The sequence below is a fragment of the Typha angustifolia genome, chromosome 7 (genome assembly GCF_048772165.1).
Source record: "Typha angustifolia cultivar Huaian chromosome 7, ASM4877216v1, whole genome shotgun sequence".
Taxonomy (NCBI): Eukaryota; Viridiplantae; Streptophyta; class Magnoliopsida; order Poales; family Typhaceae; genus Typha; species Typha angustifolia.
In genome coordinates, this window is record NC_133245.1 from 2,911,369 (window position 1) to 2,929,846 (window position 18,478).

At 35.7% G+C, this 18,478-nt stretch overlaps 2 protein-coding genes across 4 annotated transcripts; both read right to left on the reverse strand.

The window, feature by feature from the left end:
* Positions 1-45: 45 nt before the first annotated feature.
* Positions 46-8,941, reverse strand: LOC140762533 (serine/threonine-protein kinase Nek2-like). 2 transcript variants are annotated; one of them, XM_073100405.1, is made up of 16 exons: positions 8,617-8,941; positions 8,135-8,251; positions 7,929-7,995; positions 7,457-7,522; positions 6,965-7,011; positions 6,830-6,875; positions 6,656-6,736; positions 6,514-6,556; positions 6,369-6,418; positions 6,214-6,295; positions 6,007-6,056; positions 2,295-2,368; positions 2,150-2,201; positions 1,582-2,037; positions 573-1,196; positions 46-244 (listed from the first exon to the last, which is right to left on the reverse strand). In XM_073100405.1, exons 2-15 carry the CDS (start codon positions 8,218-8,220, stop codon positions 618-620), a joined length of 1,779 nt encoding a protein of 592 aa, XP_072956506.1. In that variant the 5' UTR covers positions 8,221-8,251; positions 8,617-8,941; the 3' UTR covers positions 46-244; positions 573-617. The 2 variants fall into 2 exon arrangements, with proteins under 2 accessions (XP_072956506.1, XP_072956504.1); XM_073100403.1 differs by having other exon boundaries at positions 46-397.
* A 3,806-nt stretch (positions 8,942-12,747) lies between these two features.
* On the reverse strand, positions 12,748-17,889 carry LOC140762282 (uncharacterized). Of its 2 annotated transcripts, XR_012104715.1 has the most exons (9): positions 17,619-17,889; positions 16,236-16,329; positions 16,001-16,051; positions 15,438-15,611; positions 14,479-14,658; positions 14,163-14,282; positions 13,696-13,829; positions 13,011-13,202; positions 12,748-12,890 (listed from the first exon to the last, which is right to left on the reverse strand). XR_012104715.1 is itself a non-coding variant. In XM_073099991.1 (8 exons), exons 1-8 carry the CDS (start codon positions 17,750-17,752, stop codon positions 13,124-13,126), a joined length of 966 nt encoding a protein of 321 aa, XP_072956092.1. In that variant the 5' UTR covers positions 17,753-17,889; the 3' UTR covers positions 12,946-13,123. The 2 variants fall into 2 exon arrangements, 1 of the variants encoding a protein (XP_072956092.1); XM_073099991.1 differs by lacking the exon at positions 12,748-12,890 and having other exon boundaries at positions 12,946-13,202.
* Positions 17,890-18,478: the final 589 nt, after the last annotated feature.

The following is an 18,478-nucleotide window of genomic DNA, read 5'->3' on the forward strand; positions in this document are numbered from 1 at the left end:
ACATTAGTTAAAGATAATATAACGATTTGCAAGAAGACTTGGTACTTAAAAAAACTTTTTCTAGTTGAATTTCTTTGTCGCCACTTTACCTGAAGAGGATTATACATGGAAAAATCCTCAAAATTTCTTACCATGCTCATACAATTTATGCAACCAATCTTACTTTTTGTACCAGCAGTTACACTCCTTGGTTCCAGCGTTAAATCATAACATTGTCTATATCTGCAACTCTAGCTTCTTTTTCCTGGTATGACAACAATACAGATGAGAAAAGTATAACTGGATAGCAAAAGGTAGGAATTTACCACATCCCGTGAAAATCTTATAAGCATCGTTTAGTAATTCCTAAAAAGAATCATTTAGTAATTCCGTTGCAGTACTGAGATTCTTCTGGGACCTGCACTTGCAATTAACTAGTACTGAGTCCTGGCTCAAATTATAAGCAGAGATTTACGCACAAGGAAACTAAGTATCAGCTATAGATTCCAAATATGGCCTCTAAATAATTGCAACATATTAACCCTCCAGCTATTGCACATTGCAAAACTGATGAAATTAGACGCTGGGGGTACCTGTCTCTGCAGTCCTCAGCAGCACCTTTAGTTCCAAATCCTGTGTTATGTTGTTGTTTCTTTGAAGCTCTTTGTCAGCCATATGGCTGTCTCCCTTGGGGAGGCCTTCCCTGGTCCAAATGGCTTTAGTAATATCCCCAACTCTTCAAAACGCTCCTGTTGTAGTAATTGTGCACTGAACTCCAACAGTCCTTCCAAAGCCTCTGCACGCTGCTGGTACGACGAGGTGTCAAACCTGCGCTGCCTGGATTCTGATGATCCCCTGCTCGAAGCATCTAAAGCCGTAGGATTGCGGTCCGATGAGTCACTCCCATTGTCTCCTGTTCGGAAAGTTTGGATTGTACATTTGTCCTTCGTGATGGAGCGATCAACAAAGTGCGGCGTGGCAGAGGAACAATGAGACAAAGAGAGCTTGCGAATGGAGAACAGGGGGTCTTCTGATGAAGCTAAGGGGAATTCAGCAATCCGATCAATGCGAGGCGTATTAACAGAAACATCAGGGGAGAACATCCCGTGGATTGCACCAAGATTGTGCCTGTGAGGCGCCGCAAATTTTGACAAAGGTAGAGATGCTCTTCTAGTGGATCGAGCAGTTCTATCAACTGGAGTCTGTGATGGTTGAAGCTGGAATTGAGACAACATAATGTTGAGAATGCAAGATGGTATGGTAAGAGTATACAGTTCAAGAACTTTCAGCGGGCAAAAAGATAAGTAAATCATATCAGCATAACAACAAATATAACAAAAATAATCTTTAAAGAAGACATATTAAAACTGTAACATGAAAAAAGGAGCCACATTTAATTATGTACCTTTCAGTGAGGTCAGTGTTGAGACTTGAGAGTTAAACGTAAGAAAAGGAATATGTAACGAGTACCATACAGACTTGTGGGAAGGTAATTGCCGCATTAAACATAAAATCTAGTAGTTCGGTACAATTTCATGTATACTATTGATAAATCTATCTGTACTTTCATAACAATATTAACATAGTTATTTGTGATCATACCTCCTCATGATTAGATCTGCTATGAAATGTTTTTGAAGGCACAGGTCGTTTACTAGGAGTCATGAAGGTTTTGGCAGGGCTATATTTAGGAGTCTTTGGGTTTTTTGAACGCTTGTCAGGGACTCCTTTTTTAACACCAATCTCTCCAACTTCATTGCTACCAATAGATAATTCCCTTACTGTTTGATGTAGAAAATTTGTATCTTTTATACTTTGAGTAGAACTTATGGAATACTGCTCGGCACATGGTTGTATAAATTTCACATTCTTCTCGTTCCCAAAAGAACTTCTTTTCTCCTCTTCCTTGCATATTGAATCTTGTTCATTGGGAAATTTAATCTTCTTAAAATGGTTGCTTGCAGCGTGTAGAACAGGAAGCATAGTGTGACTCGGACTAGACAATTGAACTTGAAGCACATAAGGCTGAAGATGTGGATGCCTGAGCAGTTCTGCAGCCTAATTAGAAGGGAAAAGTACATCAAAATTGTTGTAATAGAAAGGATAGATATCTGAATGCATGCACAACCAATACTGACAAAAGAAATATAGCACCAGGATGAGTACATACACTTGGTCTGTGTTCAGGGCTCTTGCGCAGCATGCTTTTAATGAGTCCCCTACTGTGGAACACAATGAAATTGTCACAGAGATTGTAACCCCATAAAGAAGAAATGGCAAACATGTTAGTAGAATGTAATTAGGAAAGGGCTTACAATGCACCAGAGTATGAACTTGGTAGAGGAGCCACTATAGACTTGTTAATTTTGTTTATCAAAGTTTGCATGTCCTGACAAAGAAGCAAAAATGCCAACAAAATGTAAGTTGAGGATACAAAATAACAAGGCTTGAACCAATTCCACATCTGAGCCAGTTGATCAATCCCACATAAAACTTTAAAAAAAAATTTTAAAAAAAAATCATCATTCTCAGAGTAGAACACCAATAATGTTACAAGATAAACCCAAGGGTTGTAAATGATCTTAAAGAAATTACAGGATTAGGAGAATTAGTGCACTTTGTACAAAATAAAGATCATTTTCATTCTTACAAGAAAAAGAGAGCATTTTCATAATTATCAGAAAACAAGTAAGAGCATTACTCCTAACAACCTGTCCTTAGAATTAGATAAAAAGCTTGAAGAATGTCTGCTCCGTCAAATCAATAGAAGACTGACACATCAATAGATTCAAAACATTATATATGAGAAGGAAACATGAATGTCAAATGTGAAGTTTCTATCTAAAATCAACTCTCAGAAACATGAGGAAACATGGATCTCAAATGCAGAAAAAGGTATAAATCTCAAATGTGAACTTTCTATCTAAAATCAATTGTCTGAAACAAAATAAGACAAGTTAGCATGAGAAGGTTGGAAGTATCAGTTGTGGTCACAGTTCCGACAGAGCTCATTGAGTAATGGTCTCAGTTGGAAGCTTCGTTTTTTTGTTTTTTAGGCAAAATGAAACATTTCGATCGGTTTCATTCAATTTCGGTTTGAACTTCCTTGTATCAATTATGGACTTCTTTTACTAAATAGTCTTCTGTATCTTATTTTTTGCCCAATTCGACAACCTGAGCTTTTTCTTTTTGTTTTATTATTATTGGGTTGGGCAGAGCCTGAGCTCGATTTTCCATCGGTAGAGTCCGCGCCCTTTGTGGGCATTTTCTTTCCTTTTTTCTCTCCTTATTGTTATTTTTATTATTATTATTTGTCCCTCTTTCACTATCCCTTAAATATAGAAATAGATGCCAACCTAGTGATTCTGTCGTAGAGCACCCTGAGACCAGTGCTCACCCTGGAGCCAACCGTGATTAAAGTGGGATTGTTTTTTGCCAGGAACTTAAGTGAATCCAGACAAGTGATCTATCAATCTTTGTATTTATCGCTTGACGTGATGGGTGATAACAAGCATTTATGACATGCTAATTTGTTCATCATAGTGAAATATGTTTGATTAACATGCTGCATAACATAACTTATATTAATTTAATTATGATGTGCATTCATTAGCATGCTTAGATATGGTTACCCTTCTTGCCATTACTTTATGCTAGTCATATTTACCTTATCCTGCCATTAGCACACTAGCACAACCATAAAGAAAATGATCTCTTCACCTCGTCAGTACCCGACACCTCCCAAACCAGGGTTAGGGGCGGAGGATATTTATATTATTACATGGCACACGCCTGAGGTCTTTAGTCAATGGATCCCATACAATCAGACGATCGTCACGGTACCCGATGACGCAAAGTAAGAGCGTCTATGAGCGACGGCTTATTAGTTTCCGTACAATGGTGCGATGATGTGGAATCACGGGCTCAAATGATTGTATCAATGTGCAATGCTGACTTATATGAGGGGCTTACGACTGAAATTCCTAATCTGCAACGGCAACCAATTGATCATATTGTTCGTCGAGTAATGGGCAGACGATTTTACCGCTAGGGTCTATCCTCCCTTGGGGGCCGCTGAGATTGTTGAGCATAAGTTGGTGGCCAAGGGCCTATGAAAGGCGTGTTATGTATAAGTGATGAATAGAATAATTGTAGTCTTATCGGACCATGCAAGCCAATTACATGACATGTATGTTTTAGTTTACGTCATGATCAGTTGCATAGTTGTACATACATTTTTTTGCACTGGGTGTATAATTATCAATGATGCTTAACTAGTAATAGTGTCATTTGCTTATCTTTAAGCTCATTCCATGGTGATACTTGATGCAGATTGATTAACACTTTGGCGGATGCTTGACAACAATTTATCTTGTATGAGTTTATATTGTCCCCTTATTATATCTTATTATCTTACATATACTCTTGTAAGGGTTTTCACCATTTTTATTGTATTTGGATGGATTTATTGTGGCATGTATGCCCCTTTTTTGCTTCCGTTTAATTTTTAGTCTCTTTGTTCTCAAAAGCGTATTGTTGAGCATCTAAACCCCCACGTGATACTCACAGGGAGGGGTAAAGCCTCGTGAGAGTCACATGGTGGAGTTGAGTTGTTACAGAGGTTGATTAAGTTATGTATAAGTTGGATTTCAAGTCAAATCTAACTTAGAATTTTAAACATACATTACAAATTTTGTTGCTAGGGTTATTTCGATTAAGGGGTGCAAAATGCGAAAAGTTTTGAAGACGTTTGGGTTTAGAATAAAATTCCAAACCATAATACCATACTATTATTTTGACTAACTACCATTAACTCTGATGTACAAATACTTAGAGAACTTCTCACCTTTACTCACACTAACCAAACATTTTTCACCTCATGTCCCACCTCTCCACTAAATCAAAACCTCTTCCTAAATTAATTACCCTACCCCGCCAAAGAGTAGTTTAGGTATTTTAAATTTTACTTAGCACCATACAATTATTTTGACTAACTACCATTAACTCTGAGGTATAGTTTATGTAATTTACTTGATTAAATTCCTAAAGTACTCTTAGAAAAATTCTAACCTTGACCACACTACCCAAACCTTTTTTAGGTCATGTCTCACCCTAGCTCACTCCATCAAATCAAAACTTCTTTCTAAATTTAATCACCATACCTACCCCACCCACCAAAGAGTAATTTAGGTATTCTAGAACTCACCTTTAATATTCTAACGAAATATTCTTTAGTTGATACCCTTCTATTTGAAAATAGTTGGGTTTAATTAACTCAAGGTGTCATTTGAGAATTATATGAAAAAATGAGAGTTCCGGTTACCAAAGACAAGTGTTAATTAAAAAATAAAGCAAATATATGGTGTTATTTAAAAAAAAAACCTATATACTAATTAAACAAGGCAGGCAATTTTAAGCTCAAGCATACTTGAAACTTCCATGTAAGTTAAGGTTTCACCTCTCAAAGGTACAAGCGGAAATAAACAACTCAAATCTTATATATCCTCACTAAATTCGATGCTACATCATGCATTTTGACAGTCACCCATAGCATTTAACTATTGATAGGACATTATTTAACCAAAATAAGATACAAAAAGGTAGTCTAGACTCTAGAGTATCAGACTTGTACATCAAATTTTGTGGAATTTAAGTATTCTAGGTTACTCCAGATTCTGTAGGCTTTTTAGTTTATAGAACCCTTTAAATTTTTAAGGTGTTGAGATTTGAAACCATCTAAAATTGTCCAGTACTGCTTAATTGGAAAGGAAAACCCTAGAAAAAGTGCAAAACCAAAAGGCTAAGAATATCAAAAGCATTGTGTCTGCCAAAACCACAAAACCTAACCAAGTTCATAGAAGGTTTCTATTAAAGTACTACAAATCAGTTTAGCTGAAGTATTTGATTTTTCATTGAACCTAAAAACCTTGCAAAAAATATTAGCGATACTAAATCTTGCATAACTTGGGAAGTGACACTAATAGACACCAATTTCATCAACTGAACACAAATTTTGCGACAACTTACAAAAGCTTTGAATGTCGGTTTTAGAGACGCCATTTCATATATGCAGCATCCTGGACAACAGACAATTAAGCAAAGAAAAAAAAAAGAACATCTGAGAAATCTAAGAAATACTGGATACTTCTTGCATATTTCTAGTATGATTTACTTAGAGACCAAATATCTGACTCGGAATTTACATAGAGACCAAATATCTGACTTGGAACTTACCTAGAGACCAAATGTCTGACTTGGAACCATAAGGTATATCAGCAAGGAGTTCTGGGCACATATAGCTGGGAGTTCCCACAACCTGTGTGAGGAACAAACCATAAGAAGAATGGCAACCAGATGAAATTATCAGAGAAGTTTAACTGAGAACTCACAGAGGAGGCCAAATCATCCGAAGTCAAGATTTTAGCTAGTCCGAAGTCACCTGCATACCAAATTTCAGCAACCAAGACTGTTGAACTCACTATAACAGAAGCAAGTAGATTGTTAATGTTGGTGTACCAGTGAAAGAAGACTTACCAAGCCGTATGTTCTGATCTTTTGTGAGAAAAATGTTAGAACACTGAAATAAATATTTGAGGGCTTTCAGTAAATGAATTTAATAGCTTTACAAGGGAAACCCTTATTTAATATCTCCTTTGCTGGCAGAATAGTAACTAACCTTTACATCACGATGAATAATATGATTCATATGCAAGTAATCAAGTGCCATAAGAAGCTGTACGAGCCATTTGCAAAGCTTCTGCAAACAGATAGAAAAGAGCTTCACACATGCAAATTGGATACCAAATAAAATGCAGGATAATTGGTTGTGGAAAATGTTATTGAAACTAACCTCCTCAGAAAAAAGAGTTCCACAGGCCTTCTTTATGGCTTCTGCCCTATAGAGAAGAAGAGTGATAGATTTGAATTAGACTCCCCTTTCTCGTAGAGAATCTATAAATATATTTCACCTCAAAAAGCTACGTACATGTCTCCTCCTTCACAATAACCTATTATAATGCACACATAGCAACCCTGAAAGCAATAACATAACAGTTTTTAGGATGATATGCCTTGTACCGTAATATGTCAAAAAGGAGATATTAAGAAATTGGCAGTAAAAAGTCTCCAGCGATAGACAAATTCTTAGCAGAATATCTGAATACAAGAAAAGTGTAGATAAATGCAAGACTCCCTACATGTGCTTGACTAGGAATACCCTAATTAATGGTAAGTTAATCAGATCAAAAACTGCATACATCACTCCAACATAACTCATGTCATGGTTGATGCACGATAATAGACATGTGCTCAAGCATGCAAAGGATTCATCGAGGATCCAAGGAGTGCTAGATTATTTCAAAAGGGTGTGCATATTGTTTCACAAACCATATAAGAACTCACCAGTGACATGGAGAGAACCAGAAAGCAGGGAAAAAGCAAAAAATGACCCTATTAGAAGAAAGGCATAAAAGCTAACCTTCTCTACCCAGGAATCTTTGTACTCCACAATAAATGGGTTATCCACTTTAGATATAAGCTCCATCTACAGAAGAAAATATTATGCGTTAAACAGAATATGTACACAAGTGTATCTTATTAGTATCTAGTCACACAAGTAAATTATGCCATCTACTGATCTACATCATCTAAGCAATTTGATTTCTGAAAGGAAAATGGGCAAACAAAATGTTGACCAATCTAATAATTATACAAATTTGCTGTACAAGAAAGAACAGTAATTATGTCCCTAAAGGCATAACAAGTATGACAAACACAAAGATCTCGTAGGCTCTTAGCCAATTTTTTAATTCCCAATCTGCATTGCTATTCAATATATCACTCATACATCAACCTTTTTTTTTTTTAATCTGATTCTATGTGTAAACTTTGAGGAGAATATAATCACAAGAACCAAAAGATAAACAAGATATCGAACAACTCATGCTTACTTCCAGGTGGGCAGACCTGCGGCATCTCTCTGTTTGGCGTGCAAGACGTATTTTCTTCAGCACATACCTGCAACAATAAATGGGCCAACCTCAGAAAGCTTGAAATATTCAATGGCCATGGATTATAAATTAGGGAGGTGGCAGAATATAATGAAATATTAAAATTCAAAATGTATAGCTGGGGTAATGGGCATGGGCTCCCTCACCTCTTCTTCTCAACCTTATGCCTCACCAGAAGAGCAGAACCAAATGCTCCTTTCCCAATCTGCTCCAAAACCTCATACTGATCCATATCTTGGATCACTACTTAAAACCCTGCCCACCTTCAAGATATTTGAAAGAAAAAACATAAAAGATTGGTACATTATTTTCACACGCACAAAAAAAAAAGCATGAAAAAAAGAAGGCATTATGTTCTTCTTTGAGTAAAAAAGTTAAAAGAAAAAATTTACCAAAGAAACACGTTAATATTTATAGATCTTTTCCTCCCCAAAGGAGAAAAAAAAAGGAAGCTTAAGCGTATAAGGAATATATAATGCCGCTCGATCTTAAGCTATAAACCCAAACGCAAACTCGAATCGGAGCCTCATCCAAGAAAGAATCTGGGCTAAATCCGATGAGAGATTTCTTATCCAACCCCAAACGACGAGTTGAATTGGTTACAATTAAACGAAATCCTGAGACTTACCCTTCTTGAGGTCTAACTTGAGATCTCATCCCAAAGACGACGACGACGCCACCATCATTGGGATAGAATAATGGATGAATTCTTGAACGATAATACGAGACAAGAAGAGGAGAGAGAGAGAGAGAGAGAGAGAGAGAGAGAGAGGCGGCAAAAGGGGCTAAAAAGTAGGAGATGATTGTAGATTTCAAAGTTTAAAAACTATAAACCAAACAGTCCAACACTTTATGCGAGTGGCAGACGAAGAAAGAAGAGAAAGAGAAGAAGAGAGAGAAAAAGTAGGAGAGAGAGAGGGAGAGATGAAGTCCGGGGGAGGGGGGAGGAGACAACTGAGGGAAGTGGGGAAGTGGGAAGGGGCGTTAATAGGAAATTTCTATTTAACACCCTGCGCTTTCACTTATTCTTCATATCCACTCCTAATCCTCTGTCTTGATTTTTTAAGTAACTCCCCACAGTCTTTTTTCTTTAAAAAATAAATAGACAAACGAAAGTTAGTTCACAAGCTTGATTAACCTAACCAGATGTTAATAAATCAATGTCAAATAATAAATATGGTCCGATTACCCTATGCTATAGGCTAATCTCTTTTTCTTCTTCTTAACATTATAATAAAAGATAGGGTTGTTGAATGTTGACTATTTATTATATTGTATTTCTTTTATTTTATTTTAGAATTGGATGAGTTTCTTAAATTAATTATAGACTAGATAAAAGATATCAGCCTTCTTTAATATACAGTTTGAATAATTGAATTAATCACACTAAGAAGTTTGTCATAACATGTCTAAACCATACATAATGGGCTCCAGGGAAAATCCAACAAATATTAACTTTATTGAGCGAAATCGAATTCATTTGTGGGAAGTAGAACGTGGCATTTGGATATTAAAATAAATATTGGTATTTTTTTATACAAATAATAGGTAAGATATTACAATACCATCGTATAGCTTTGTGGTTGAGTTTTACTTATTTATAATAGTAGTCGTATGAGTTTAATTATTTATTTAATAATTTTTTTTTACTTTAATTTTATATCCTCATGGTTCGAACATGTTTTTCGAAACGGATGAACTAGATGTCTAACTCACGGATAGAGAAGAGTTAGCTCTTTTGTTTAGTCTATTAGACTACAAGTTCATGACCACCGGAGTAAAACGAAAAAAAAAAGTGGGTATAAAAATTAATATAGGGTATTAGATGCAAATTTTACAAGAAAAGAGTAGTAGGTAATATGAGGGGTTATTTGGGAATACGAAATACTTGCCAGAGTTCTACGTACACTAAACGGAGCTCTCACTGATCTCTCCGACAACTTGGACTGTTTCCGGGATTCCTTCTTGGAAATTTCTAGCTATGTACCCATTAGTGTTTACTTATATTAAAATAATAGTAAGATTATACAATGGCAGACACGTAGCTTCTCCTTTGCGTGCTTCTATGTGTGGGGTTGCAATATTTGATGTTATCGATGTAATAATTGAATATTTTTTATTTATTGGCATCCTCCCATTGGGGTAGTTTTGCGTTATCTACTATTATTTTTATGGCTTGTTTAGTTGGATGTCTTAATATATATATATATATATATATATAAAATAAAAAATTTAAAAATATTTGTGGGGGAAGCTTTATGACCCGTACGATGGCTCCCACCTTTTTTTTTTCTTCCCTTCAATCTTCATGTGATCCATCTATCATTTGATTGACACTTTTTGTAGTAAATTAATGCATGGATGTCTCTCGATCATCATAATTGTGATTGCTTACAAGTTAGTGTTGGACCCCAGCCGAGAAATTAAGGAGGCTATCTCTATCTTTTATGGCCGACTGATCGATCGATCGATCTGCCGACGTACGAGATGGACACTGCCCGGCCCTGTCTCTCACTTTGATTAAAGTGGTCCTCTCTATGCTTGAGACCTACCTAGCATTCTCTCTCTCTCTCTCTCTCTCTATACATACATATATCTTCTGTTTGTCCAACAGAAGTTATATATATATATATAGAGAGAGAGAGAGAGAGAGAGAGAGAGAGAGAGAGAGAGAGAGAGAGGAGGTGTACAGAGGTTGTTTGGTTGCATCATACGTGCATGCATGTTAATGTATAAAGTTAGGTGGATTCGATCTAGTTGTGAGTGTGACTGGAGCTGTGACATGCGTATGTAGCTGTCTGCTGTTGCACTTTAGAAAGCCATCTGTGGCACATTTGATAGATATCAACGTCTGGCCATAATGGTGATGTTGTAATATTGCACCATAATAGGTACTAATAAAAATTAAAAAGGAATTATTAAATAATAATTAAAAGCGACTATATTAAATATCTACTAATATTTTTCCCATCATAAATGAAATAGTATTAAATACCCCCCCAAAAAAATGTAAAATTTTGTATTAGTCATGTCTCCAAAGCTTGGGAAAGGAAATCTTATATTTCTATAAACTATAGCATATATTAATTATGAATAGCTGACATCGTGAATAGCTTGCATGATAGGGGAAAAAAAAAACCCAACTACCTGAGACTGAGAGGCATGCGGACTTAATGATGTCGCCGTGGAAATGTAACAAAGGCAAGCAAAGTTTTGCACATAGCACCCTCATATCCGAAATATTTTCTTCAAACAAGACAAGACGTATTCAGAGGCTGTGCTTGTCATACGTACCAGAAGTTGGCTGGGCGTCGGCATCATACGTCCACGTTGCATGATATAGCTTCATACGGAAGCCGCTCGATCTTGATCGGACGTCCACAAATTGCAGGTGGCCGGTCGATACTGTAGAATGTAATGTAGCTGTTTCTTTAACATCACAGGGATACGTAATTTACGCCATCTTAATCACTGCCGTCTCGTTCCAGATTATAGCCTTCAACTCTTGGTGTCGGCAGGCTTCCAAGAAAAGTATCTCATAAATATTAACCTACCGATATTATATATTATTAGGAGTTTTCCTACAACTTGCAAGGCATCATTTGTCATATATATATATATATATATATATATATATATATAATCCTCCTGGCCCAGATTTAAATCCGAATCTTAGCTTCAAAACCAACAATTTGCCAAGTTTATAGTGCACCAGACCCAGATCTAAAGAGAATAGTAACATGTCATATATATATAGAGAGAGAGAGAGAGGGAATCTGAACATTAGAATCACAGCCAATTATATAGGGGATGACAGAGTAAAGCTGTATATTTTTAAGTGATAGTTGCAAGGGCCTGCAATTGTCAAAGGATTTGTTTACCATAGAAAAGGACAATCGGAACTATCCCGCCAGCCTCAGGAATGCACATTGAACATGTACATCTTCATCTTTATGTGTGAAGTTGTATTCCTCACTTGACCATTAAAAAGATTTCTTATTACAACATGGATTAGATGCTCAAGTACTTGACAAGAAGGCTTTAATTTAATTTAGTTTTACCCAATGTCTATCTCTATTTTTCAGTACTAGGAGAACATATACATATAATATAGGACCCCAAAAAACAATGAACCTTTATCCGAAGAGTGTTCAGAAGTCAATAACTGCAGACATTGAGACAATCAAGAAAAGGAGAATAAAAAAGTCATTAGCAGGTCATATTCTTAACAAACATTTTTCTAACACCTCAATTTGCAGCCCACAGGCACCAAAATGGATGATATCTAACATAAGACAAACATCACAGTAAGCTCTTTAAAATGCAGGCAATCTGTAAGCATCGCTACTCTGGCTTAGACAATGACAAGCTCATTAACAACCATCACGGTAACAATATGAAGTAATTCCATAGACTAAAAACCATGATCATTGTAGCGATAGGATGAAGTCACAAGAGGCAGCTATTGTGTTTCTATGAAATGGAAGATGATGATCACAGTTGAGGTATCCTCATGAGATACTTACCTGTGACCCTGTCCAACCTCTAGTGAGATAATATTCTCATCTGAAAATGGAGATTGTCTGCTACTTATGACTATTACTGAAAAAACATAGTATCATTGCAAATGTTGCGGTTACCAATTTATTTAGTAATTCTTGAAAGATACACCATATTGAACACATTGAATGATTGAACAACATCACCACATGATAATCAACATTCAAGCAAAAAAACACATCGGTATTACGGTTAATAATGTAGCAAAATTGCCAAGACTAATTTGCATCTCATTCAGAATTGTCTCCATAACAAAAGCCACTAAATCCAAAACGTAGTCCTGAAGCGACCTATAAATGGCGCTGCAACCACTTACACTTTGAGCAATGGACTGAAGCTCATCTACATGCATGAAAAAGAGCCAAAAAGATTATTTACCATGAAACACACAGCCTCATGAAAGAAAAGTTAGAATGATTGACACACAAAACTATTACACTATTGTTACAAAATCTGAAGTACCTTCCACAGTGGAGATACAGTATGTTCAGCCAATAATTCACAGCTATATGAAGAAGAAGAAAAAGGAAGAAGGGGATTTCACTGTTCAATGTAAATAAAACAGGAGCAAAGGTTTATATCACATCAGAAGCAGGATCCTTAAATAGACGAGGGAGCACTTCATGTACACTGATATCCAAAGGCTCGGGATTCCTGAAATAAGACAGTAAATATTAAACCAATTATTATTCTTGACAAAAAGCATTTGTCATAAAAGATTGAAGGTTATACGACAGAAATACACTGCAGTACATTCAGGGTTGTTATATTTCCTGATGCTAGCAATGTAAGGCGGTCATATAGGATTATTTTCTTCTCGGACTCTTTTACTTTTTATGCATGACAACAAAATAACCCTATGTTGGATAAGCATGTTCTAATAGGTGCTGAAAGAAGATCTACTCTTGGTGTAGCATTTATTCATTTTGGAAATATCACATAAAGATTTCTTCTCAGTTTTTTATTATTTTGACAAGCACCAGATCTGAATAACTGAGGGGTGAGGTGCCAATGAGTCACACCATATTTCCATGTGCAAAGAGATTCATTCCTAAACAACTTAATAGTCTGATCACAGGACCTCAAAGGTCAAAGGAAAAAAATAAAAGATAAGCTAACCTCACTAGATAAAGTGTAGAAGACTTACCTGCACAATGTCCGACCTTTCTCAGTTGAGCTAGGAACAAACCATAGTTTACGGAGAATAGATGATTCAAACTGCACAAAGAAACCATCACTCTGCCCAAGCTTCCATTTCCTTGACCCCTGCCCTTTCCAAACCTGTGTAAGTATTGAATTTATGATATTATTAAATTGAATTTTCCTAACTATCCACCGTTAAGTCAAATAACTGCCAAAAATTGTCTCCGAAGTAGAAGTTTCTGCATAGTGCATATCTATATTAGTAGAGTTATTCATAAAAACTATTATCAAATAATCCTTTCCTAACAATCCACTATCACGTCATATGACATTACAAAAGTATCTGAGATTCCTGAAAGGTAGTTTCTGGCTTTCTACATACATTACAACATCTACCACATAAAAGATAAGGAAATACAATCAATAATATGTAAAATTTGCCGGACTATAACTAAATAAACTATTGCACACCTGTGGGTAGGATATGATATTCTTGGGTGCTACCAAGCAAGCAGCACTGGAGAAAGACTCCTCAGCATATTGCCTCAAAAATGAGAAACAGTTGCTGTGCGTGTGAGGCGACTCGAAAGCCTAGCAAATTAAAGAGAAAAGTGTGACAATGACATAGTTAAAGTCCGGGACATTATCAGAGAAAAAAAACATACACAAAATATGTACTTGCAACTCAACAAACAAACTAACTAGCAACTTGAGTCCCTCCCCCCTCTTTGATTCAGATGCAGAATAAATCCACACTCGATAAGGGTGACTTCAAAACAGACAGTACCTTATCAATATTGACTACTGGAGCATATTTATCAGTCTGTGTCTTCTGCTTATCAAGAAGAAAATTGACCCTTGCATCTACCTTAGCCGTCTCATGCCAAACTTTTATAGCTGACTCCATTACATCAATGACAAAAGAGAAGATATCTTCAGATAGTTCCACAGATCCACATTTCTCAGACTGCATGCAAGAGCAAGAAGTATATTTAGTGTGTAGTGACAATTTTATCTATAACCTCCATCCTCTATTCACAATTTTAAACAGGAATAGGAAAAACAGTTGAATTATTCAATTATTAATTTCTAGTACAATCTGTTTACAAAGGACAGACCTGAGAAATTAAATCCTGAAGGAAAAAAAAAAAAAACAAAGATCATTATACTTACCAAAAATGAAACAAATTACTTCATGATTTTATTCATGATATATAGGAAAAGATGATAGTATTATTGGCTAATATGTTACAATTCATTTATGAAGGATATCATCTAATTGTCTGAAAAATTAATTCATAAAAGTGAAACAACTCATGGGTCCATTATGCTTACCAAGAATGAGATACAGGTCAGAGTCAAATATCAGTCAGAAATTTAAGAAAAAATTTATATGTGTAGTGCAGTAAACAAATCTGTTTATATTCTACGGCATTTGGTTCAAAAGAATTAAGTGGTAAAAGAAAGAAATATTAGGAGATAGATGAAGCGCACAACAATCCAGAAGGCATAAAATATAATGAGGTCAAGGATTTCATGTTCACATAAATGCTGGTAGCTGTAGCATAGCATCAGTAGTTAGGGCATAGCCATGATAGAATTTAATGACCTCATTTCGAAAACCATAATGAAATAATAAAAGATCAATAAACTAGGTGAAAGAAAAAGAAAAGCATAGCGTCTGTGTACTTTACCAGTCTGCTTGTAAATGATCACAAACACAGTTTTTAGATGTCCTGTACTCACCAACTCAGTTTTCAAGGGTTCCAAATACTTTCCAATGTCAATGCTAGATCTCATACTTTCTACTGCAAGAGTTCGTTTCTTTTCCTTAGCTAATTGAGTGAGCCTCTTAATCTTTTTGGATACTTCCAGATTTTGTGGGTTGTACTGCAGAGCTAATTGGAAAGCACCTATAGCCTGCATAGGGATGACAGATATATAGATGTTAATTCAAAATGGATTAGTAACTGGAAAGCAAAATAATGGAGGGGATTTCTTCTGTGGCATTGCCCTGTGGAACTACTCAGTCAACTTTTTCAGCTCAAGAATAATCTTGGCTTATGGGATGACACAATAGATACTTTTCTAATGCTGAATATTCATCATTGGTTTGATGTGCTACAACACACAAGAAAAAAAGAAGAAAAAGAAGCTCATCCAGTCCAAATATCCACCAATTCTGAAGGTCTGAAATCATGAAGTCCATTTATGCAAGATGTCTGCCTGTAAATGTCTTCATAACCCCCCTTCCCTATATAAGAACTATACAAGATACTTAGATAGTAATAAAGTCTTTTTAGGCTTACTTCATCATAGCGCTCCATTGCCTCCAAAACACAACCTTTCCTGAAATAACCCTATATTGCATAAAATAGACAGTTGGTTAACCTACTGAATCTAAAGGAAAAGAAACCAAATAAGATGGCATGGGTTATTATGGTGTAAATTTGGAAGAAAAAAGGAGAGACTTAAACAGAAGAAAAAACAAAACTTCTCCAGAAATATGGACATGCATCATGCATGTGTTACTATGTATTGTACCTTCTCCCACTGGGGATTAAGCTTGATTGTTGTCTCAGCATCAGCAAGTGCTTTATTCAGCTTAACCAAATGAAGAAATGCAGCAGCTCGGTTACTGGCAAACAGTTAAAGACATCTATGAATCTCAACAATTGTGTAAGGAAGAATGTCTCATAACCACAATAATCAGATACATTTTGATAGTCAATACTCCTGCACTAGACAACTTATCCCATGGCTTAATGTTGACAATGATTAAAACATCTGCTTTCTTGTTGTCAACATTGTACAAAAAACTTTAAAGCCAGATGGTTTATGTGATATATGCTGATGTCTTCATTTCCGATTTTACTCATATCAATTAACGCCTAGCCATAATGGATCTTGCATTAGGAAGCGGTATCGTTGATGATATTGATATTTTATATATGAATGCCACAAACACAACCATGACTTGAAAGCCGCAAAGAATTTGACTATAGAGTAAATTAGAAAAATATTTTCTTTCATGATTGCAAGACTTTCCTATTAAAAAGTCAGATTACATGCTCTAGATGTTTCTAATTAGGATTTAGGAATATGATAATGCAGCTCTGAAGAGAATCACATAATCTATTTTCTCCTCCTATATTGTCATGTATTCCACCATCTACTCGTTTATTTTATTTTTTAAAAATAAATCCAGCAATCCTGTACTTTCTGTTTTTTTTTTACTTTTTCCCATTTTCCTTTGACAGATTACTGCTTAAAACTTAAGATTCTGGATGCCACACATTAGGCCCTCATTAATGCGGAAAGATGTATACTGCCTAATCTCATTATTTGACAGGTGATTATCGATTTATCTAGACTTGAACTCAAACTACTATTATGCAGTATGCATAATAGCAAACCTACCATTACAGTAAGAGTCCTTAATTTGGTTTCCAAGAGACAAATGGATAAAGGCAGCAGCAGGGGGCAATTGATCATGCTTCATAACTACAAGCAACCAGGCCACAACAACCGGCATTTATTAATATACTCCAGTACATTGTTAAAGAATTTACTCCACTCGTATAAGATCAAGATATATTTATGTGTGTGATCAGTGCACATCGATAGTCAAAAATTGGAATCAAAACTTTTTTTTTTTCTGATCACTACTATAAGAAAATTGCCACATTACTTAGACGAAAGCATACAAACTCAATACCAAGAAACACTCATATCCTTATAGCGCCTGTTACAAACTCGTGCACTCTGGCAGCATATCTACCACAACAACAACAAAAAATCGAATTTAAGCCCTTAAACACTCTTACAGCGAACGGTTAAAAAAATTCAGATTTAAACTTTCTCACATTCTTGATCGAATCAACTAAGCTGAGCAGGAGATCAGGGACAGTGGCAAGAGAAGCAAACCTATAAAGGGTGGGGTTCTCGGGCTCCACCTTGATGGCGTGCGTGTAGATGGCGGCGGCTTTGAGGTAGTTCCCGGCCTTGAAGAACTCGTTGCCTTGGTCCTTTAGCGACGCGGCACCGCCGGCGGCGGCCATTGCTGTCTCCTTGCGGGACTAGGGGTGAGGGTTAGGGTTTCTATTTCTGGAGCAGCAGCCTTGTTGCGGAGATGGATGACGAGAAGAGAAACAAAAAAGGAGCCGGTGATTCGAGTTGGACCCGAGTTCACACCCGCGCAGCAGTGCACTCTCTTGGTCGAACCGAACCGTCCTGAGAATGGCAAACATAAGCATCCATATGTTTTGCCCCAATATAAATTTATACAGTGATATCAGACGGATAGCAAAATTATTTTAAATTAATAGATACGAATAATTTTTGAAAAGAGTATTATCAAATTTTAAACGAATTTAGATATTTTATTTAGAGATAGATAATTAACACAAAAATATTAAGAATTTAAAACAAAAATTATTGTATATCAAATACATATAAAAATAGCAAAATTAATCTCTACAAATAATATATAACATATTATTAATAGTAATATTAATATTTATTATTTAAATAAGTAAATTATAAATTATTTAAAAAATATGTAGATAAATATATATATATATATATATTTAAATCCAAAAAATATATCCAATCCGTATCTGGAAATCCGAAAATTATATTCGAATAAAAAAATTTTATCTAAATTCGATCCGAATCGAACCAGATAGCGAGTCGAGTTGAGTCTGAGCTAATCCGACCCGTTTTTACTCTTAGTGGTGTATCTTAGATCCATTGCGGTGGGTCTACAATTGATGAATTTTTCTTTT

Coding starts and splice junctions, on each gene's coding strand:
- LOC140762533 (XM_073100405.1), bottom strand. CDS start 8,220: ATGGATCAGTATGAGGTTTTGGAGCAGATTGGGAAAGGAGCATTTGGT. Junction 7,523..7,928: donor GCAGGTCTGCCCACCTGGAA/GTAAGCATGAGT, acceptor TTTCTTCTGTAG/ATGGAGCTTATATCTAAAGT. Junction 6,057..6,213: donor GTCAGACATTTGGTCTCTAG/GTAAGTTCCAAG, acceptor TCTGTTGTCCAG/GATGCTGCATATATGAAATG.
- LOC140762282 (XM_073099991.1), bottom strand. CDS start 17,752: ATGGCCGCCGCCGGCGGTGCCGCGTCGCTAAAGGACCAAGGCAACGAG. Junction 16,052..16,235: donor TTAATCCCCAGTGGGAGAAG/GTACAATACATA, acceptor TATGCAATATAG/GGTTATTTCAGGAAAGGTTG. Junction 13,830..14,162: donor ATATCATATCCTACCCACAG/GTGTGCAATAGT, acceptor ATACTTACACAG/GTTTGGAAAGGGCAGGGGTC.